Here is a 6275-nt window from a genome sequence, read left to right as displayed (position 1 = left end):
ACACACACACACACACACACACACACACACACACACACACACACACTCACAGAGGGCCCGGTGTAAAATAGACACACTCACACTCACTCACAGAGGGCCCGGTGTAACACAGACACACACAAACACACACACACACACACAGAGGGGCCTGGTGTAACACACACACACACATACACACATACACACACACAGAGGTGCCAGTGTAACACAGACACACACACACACAGACACACACACACACACACACAGAGGTGCCAGTGTAACACAGACACACACGCACGGCCCGGTGTAACAGAGACACACACACAGACGGCCCGGTGTAACACAGACGCACACACACGGCCCGGTGTAACACAGACACAGACACACACACACTGGGCCCAGTGTAACACAGACACACACACAGAGGTCCTGGTGTAACACAGACAGACAGACAGACACACACACACACACACACACACACACACACACAGGGCCCGATGTGACACAGACACACACGCAGGCTGTAAGCTGCAGTACCTGTTTGGTCCTGCGAGGTGCTGGGCTGCTCGGAGCACTGTTCCTGGGCTGATTCAGGAACTGAGAGGTTTTCAGAAGATCCTGTGGCCTATCAAAAAGCTCAGCTTTGAGCAGTGGGAACCCATCATAGCTACAAAGACAAAGAAGATGCCATCAAACCACCTGTGCCAGTCATACCTTATCATTAGCCAATGAGGCAGCCAAAAAGAGCCATTCAGCCCATCATCCCATGTTAGAATGTAACGCAGTAAATCAGAGTGAGACTCAATTCTCTCATCACTGTTACATATAGAAAGATGCAGGCAGCTTATCTGGGCTGGGTTATTCCTCACAGAAATTCAAAGAGCCCACCATCTTTTCTGAAACGTACCTGTGATTGATGTTGCATGGTCCCCCTGAGCTCAAGGTACCACGATCAATTCTCTCAAAAGCCCCTTCCACTCCACCCTGGCAGGGTCTGTCAATGTTCCTGCAGGAAGCAACTGCTCCACTTGAGCAAGTCTCAACAGCGCTCAGAGGAAGATCGACTGTGGAAAAATCACAGTTGAGCCCAACGCTGTCCCTTCACCACTCCCACTGATGGCACTGTGTGGCATACAGTCTCTGGTGAGTCACAGCACAGGGGCTAAGCTGCACGGACCCTGGGGCCAGTATAATAACACTCACTGGTAACAGAAAACCAACCCTGCTCAACACCTTTAGGAGGGGAGGGCAGGCAACCGAGACGGTGAGATCCCAGGGTGAGTGGGGGAGTTATTTTGAGCAGGTGGTGGGGCAGACCTGTACAAGCGAGGGAGTTCCTTGCCGTCCGGAGTCTGGGGAACCTCGGGTGGCATGATGAAAACGGTGTGCTCGCTCCGCTGCGATTCATCCAACTCGATCAGACGCACCATGTCCAATTTCTCCACATCCACCTGCAAACGGGAAGCAGCAACACTCAGCATTTACTCTCACCTCTCAGGCAAAGGCAGTGTCCTCACGCAGTGACTGGCACAGCAAGCGTGCAAAGCAACATCCCGGCAACGAACAACCCCCTCGCCACCCCCCCAATGTCACATTATCCCACTTGGAAAAGCACACTGCCTAAAGATCCTCTTTTCATTTCTCTGTATTTTTGATTGTGGACTGAAATGAGAACGGTTTTAAAACCAAGTAAACTGACATTCATTGTAACACTGGTCACACAACTGCTGGTCCCAGCAGTGTTGGAATGTAGTCTGCAGATGAACTAGCACCAAGCGGTTGTGTCCAAATGTGAGGTTTTGTCTGGGAGCAAACTGCTGATTGCTCTGTGGGCGAGCGACCAGTTATTGATGACAAAGGTTTTTAGCCCAGAAACAAAGGAGCGATTGGTTCTCGGGGAGCTGAACAGCTAGGGGCTGGGAACAAGATACAAAGAAGCCCCATCACCAACTCAGGAGCTTGCTCTCTCTGTTCCCTGCAGTAAAAGCCACATCAAACCCGAAGAGAAGCAGTTTCGTCGTTTATCCAGTAGTTGTAGTAATCGGTGACTTGGTAAGTCAGAGATGTTTTGGAAGTGAAGCAGCCACCCTGTGCTTTTTACAAACCAGTGAAAGCATCTGGAGACACAAGATGGAGAATCCGCAATGTGACCAGCACAAGAATCATCTCAGCAGACCCTGCGAACAGAGAGCACTGTTTCCCCAGGTTTCCCTCCATCCATAACACCAATATTTTTTCCTGTGCGTGGCTCTGTATGTGTGTGTGCGTGAAAGCATGTAGAAGTGTATAAGGGCATTGCTGTTTTAATTAGTAGAGATAATTGTTGACAGGTCACAATTGTTTACTAGTGGTGAGAGCCCGGTTCCTTGTAACAATTAGCAATTTCTGCTAAGTATGGAAATCTGTTTTGTTTTTGATGTCAGCCTAGGTCTAAAAGATGGGGAAATTGGGGAATTCTGCATACTTTTTAAAATCTTTAACTTCTGTGACAACTCCGGGAAAAGTGGTGCTCAGTTTCTAGAGCACTCCCCCAAGTGAGGGCTGATAGCAGAGGTCATCACAGAAGCTAAGATTTTATCAAATCACTCCCTCAATTTGCTGACTGACAGACTCAGGGCAACAGTAAACACTGAGGTTTTGATACTTCCCAAGAAACTATTATTTATTAAAAATAAATCAATGTTAGCCACAGGCAGACAACATATGAATGACCAATGTACAACTCCTGCCCTTTCTTAAACCCCAACGCACACACATGCAGAAAGACACAGACAAAAACATCTATTTTATGGATGAGGGATATACTTGAACACAATGAGATGTCCTTTTGATCTCCAATCTTTGTCTTCTTGCCAAGTTCCCCAGTCTTTACTGCAGACGCAAGGCCGTCGCCACACTAATTATCTCAGCGGTGAGAGATGGCAGCTTATAGGAATATTACTAAATTGGAAAGGGCGCAGAAAAAATTTACAGGGATGTTACTGGGACTAGAGGACTTGAATTATAAGGAGAGGCTGCGACTTTTTTCCCCTGGAGTGTTGGAGGCTGAGGGGTGACCTTATAGAGGTTTATAAAATCATGAGGGGCATGGATAGGGTGAATAGACAAGGTCTTTTCTCCAGGGTGGGGAAGTTCAAAACTAGAGAGGCATAGGTTTAAGGCGAGAGGAGTAAGATTTAAAAGGGACCTGAGGGGCAACTTTTTCACGCAGAGGGTGGTGTGTGTATGGAACGAGCTGCCAGAGGAAGTGGTGGAGGCTGGTACAGTTACAATAATTTAAAAGGCATCTGGATGGGTACATGGATAGGAACAGTTTAGAGGGATATGGGCCAAATGCAGGCAAATGGGACTAGTTTAGCTTGGGAAACCTGGTCGGCAGGAACAGGTTGGGCTGAAGGGTCTGTTTCTGGGCTGTACGACACTGACTCTAAATGTTAGCTGTCACCTAACTGCACTCCCTACCCCCAAAACTCCAGTGCCACGGAGCCACACCCTCACTACTCCAGCTAGCAGACAACATCAATACAACTCTCAGAGAGCTCCATGCCATGAGGTTTAGAAGCTTCCACATCTTCGGCCAAGGGTTCCTTGGATTTCCAGCTGCATCCATTCCAGCTCCATTTTGGCCCATAGCCCAAAACTATCGATTTAAAAAAACTGACGTGGTTGTAAAGAGGCTGCGGATGGTGGTTGCTGCAGGGGAAAGGATTTGTGGTCTGGCATAACACAGAAGGTAAGCTAACCTTTTCGACACATCCATCGAAGAACTCGAGGCTGGATTGGCGGTCACTGACAAAGGAGCATTCCTCGATGAACTGGGTAAAGAGCTGCGTCTTAGTCAGTAACGTGTAGAATTTCTGGTTGGTTCGATCACGGCTTTTCAGGAACCCTGAGGGGCAGAGAGACTGTAGGCTTTAAACCAGCAGCTTACTGAGCTGGACCACCCCCCCACCCCTTCATCACCAGTGCAGCCGGCCTGTCAGAACTCCCAATGGACACAGTGCGCTAACCCAACCCGGCATCTACCAGTCCCATCCTGGCCCCCTCCACAATGGTTCAACGAGGAGCAGGTCATGCCTCCTTCCAGCCCCAGTCAAGGGGAATGGCAGTGACGTAGAGGGAATGTCACCGGGCTAATGCTCTGGGGGACACAGCTTCCAAATCCCAATGTGGCCCCTAGTGGAATGTGAGTTTAATTAAACGTAGAGCTGACTTGGTCTATGACAGCAAATACTAATTGTACAGAAACCCACTTAGTTTACTCATGTCATTTCAGGGAAAATGAATCAGCTGTCCTTACCTGGTCTGGCCTTTAAGTGACTCCAGACCCACAGCTACGGGGTTAACTGTTAATTGCCCCCCTGAAAAGGCACAGCAGGATTCTCAGGTCAAGGGCAACTAGGGATGGGAAACAAATGCCAGCCTCAGCAGTGACACCTACATCCCATGAAAGAATAAAGACTGAGGCTTGGTGGATTTTAACTCTCTCACTTTAGTTTCAGAATTCACACTAACACAGTACCTTAGCCTGATGAGAGAGGGAATTCCAATAGAGAACTTCTCACAATAAGGTGCTTGTGAATTCAGCATCGCAGGAACTGAGCTGGTTACAATGAAGAGAGACAAAACAGCACAGTGTCTGAGCTCTGGGAGCTGGGATTGTACAGTCAGCACATCCGGTGCGACAGCGGAGTGTGTCAAAGCGACCAGACAGCTCCAGAACCTGCCCCAGTTTACACAGAGTGCTTACCCTGCAGGTTGAAGAGGGAACTCAGGTCAGTGGTGGTCTCTGATGGTGCTTGGGTGATGGGCATCAGGTAGGAGCGATAGCCTTTCAGAGTGCAGGCCATAAAGCGCAGGAAAGCCTCCTGTATCTCCAGCTCCAGCTGCTTCCTACGCCCATAGATCAAATCGTAGTCAGTCAAGAGAAACTCCAGTGTGGCCTCTTCTGCTGGCTTGTTGTACACTGGAGAGAGAGGCAGCAGCAGGTTAAACAGTCTCAGATAGGATGAACAGCCATCAGCAACATCCTATACAGAACTAGAGGCCTACAGAGTCTCACATTCAGGCACACACTCAATAATGTACCAACTACATCGCACTCCCTCTGCCCCGCTTCAGCCTGACCCTATGGGGTCCCTACTGACAGTTTCTAGTCCCTCAGTGCTGACCCTCCGACAGTGCAGTGCTTCCTCAGCTGTGACCCTCAGGCACACTCAGCACTGACCCTCCGACAGTGCGGCGCTCCCTCTACGCTGACCCTCCGACAGTGCTTGCTCCCTCAGCACCGACCCTCTGTCAGTGCCTACTCCCTCAGCACTGACTCTGTGACAGCTTCCATTCCCTCAGCATTGACAGTGCAGCGCTCCCTCAGCACTGACCCTCCAACAGCGCCCGCTCCCTCAGCGCTGACCCTCTGACAGGTGTTGAGGGAAAGAACATTTCCCTGAGAGTGTGAGGGTTTGTGGGGAGAGGACTGTAGCCCCAAGTGTAAGATGTGGTGTAAGGAGTCAAAGAAAGTGATTGAATCAGGAATTTTAAAGTTGTGTCTGAGGGATGGGGAGCTCACTCTGTACACTGGGGGTGTAGTGAAAGCCTGTTGGAGTTTTGTGACTGGACAGGGTCCATTAGTGACCTGCACTCACGTTCATCCAGCTGCTGGTATAACAGGTTCAAGGAATTCAGGAGCACCTTGCAAGGTTTCCGAGGTAATGCCCGCAGTGTTAAACTCTTTTTATTTTCATTCCTGAAACACAGAGATGGAGGGATACAGATCCGATCATAGTGACAAACACGTGCTCATTGGTATTGGGATTGGCAAACACAGTCACTAGAAAAATAGACCTCAACCCCATTAGAATCACAAATTAGAATTATTGATCTGACAGTGATCACTGCTCCACCCACAATAATCAATACTGATCACCGCTCCCCCTCAATAATCAATACTGATCACCGCTCCCCCTCAATAATCAATACTGATCGCCGCTCCCCCTCAATAATCAATACTGATCGCCGCTCCCCCTCAGACACCTCCCTCAATAATCAATACTGATTGCCGCTCCCCCTCAGACACCCCCCCCCATCAACAATCAATATGGATCACCGACCCCCCTCAGACCCCCTCCTGCAGTAATCAATACTGATCACCATTCCCCCTCAGAACCCCCCACAGTAATCAATATGGATCACCAATCCTCCTCAGACCCCCCCTGGCAGTAATCAATATGGATCACTGATCCCCTGAGACCCCCTCCCACTATAATCAATATGGATCACTGATCCCCCTCAGA

The 6275-nt window shown here is 49.4% G+C and overlaps 1 protein-coding gene across 1 annotated transcript in view; it reads right to left on the bottom strand.

The window, feature by feature from the left end:
- LOC109925968 (DENN domain-containing protein 4B) overlaps nucleotides 1-6275 on the bottom strand; it is a 21767-nt gene that overhangs the window by 7849 nt on the left and 7643 nt on the right. The window contains exons 5-9 of the mRNA XM_048620313.1: nucleotides 5628-5728; nucleotides 4733-4948; nucleotides 3726-3871; nucleotides 1300-1433; nucleotides 520-649 (exon numbers count right to left, since the gene is read on the bottom strand). Of these exons, the coding sequence (XP_048476270.1) occupies nucleotides 520-649; nucleotides 1300-1433; nucleotides 3726-3871; nucleotides 4733-4948; nucleotides 5628-5728 (727 nt within the window). The remainder of the gene's footprint in view (nucleotides 1-519; nucleotides 650-1299; nucleotides 1434-3725; nucleotides 3872-4732; nucleotides 4949-5627; nucleotides 5729-6275) is intronic.

Source organism: Rhincodon typus, chromosome 46, assembly GCF_021869965.1.
Source record: "Rhincodon typus isolate 14 chromosome 46, sRhiTyp1.1, whole genome shotgun sequence".
Classification (NCBI taxonomy): domain Eukaryota; kingdom Metazoa; phylum Chordata; class Chondrichthyes; order Orectolobiformes; family Rhincodontidae; genus Rhincodon; species Rhincodon typus.
This window is presented reverse-complemented; position numbering and strand designations above follow the sequence as displayed.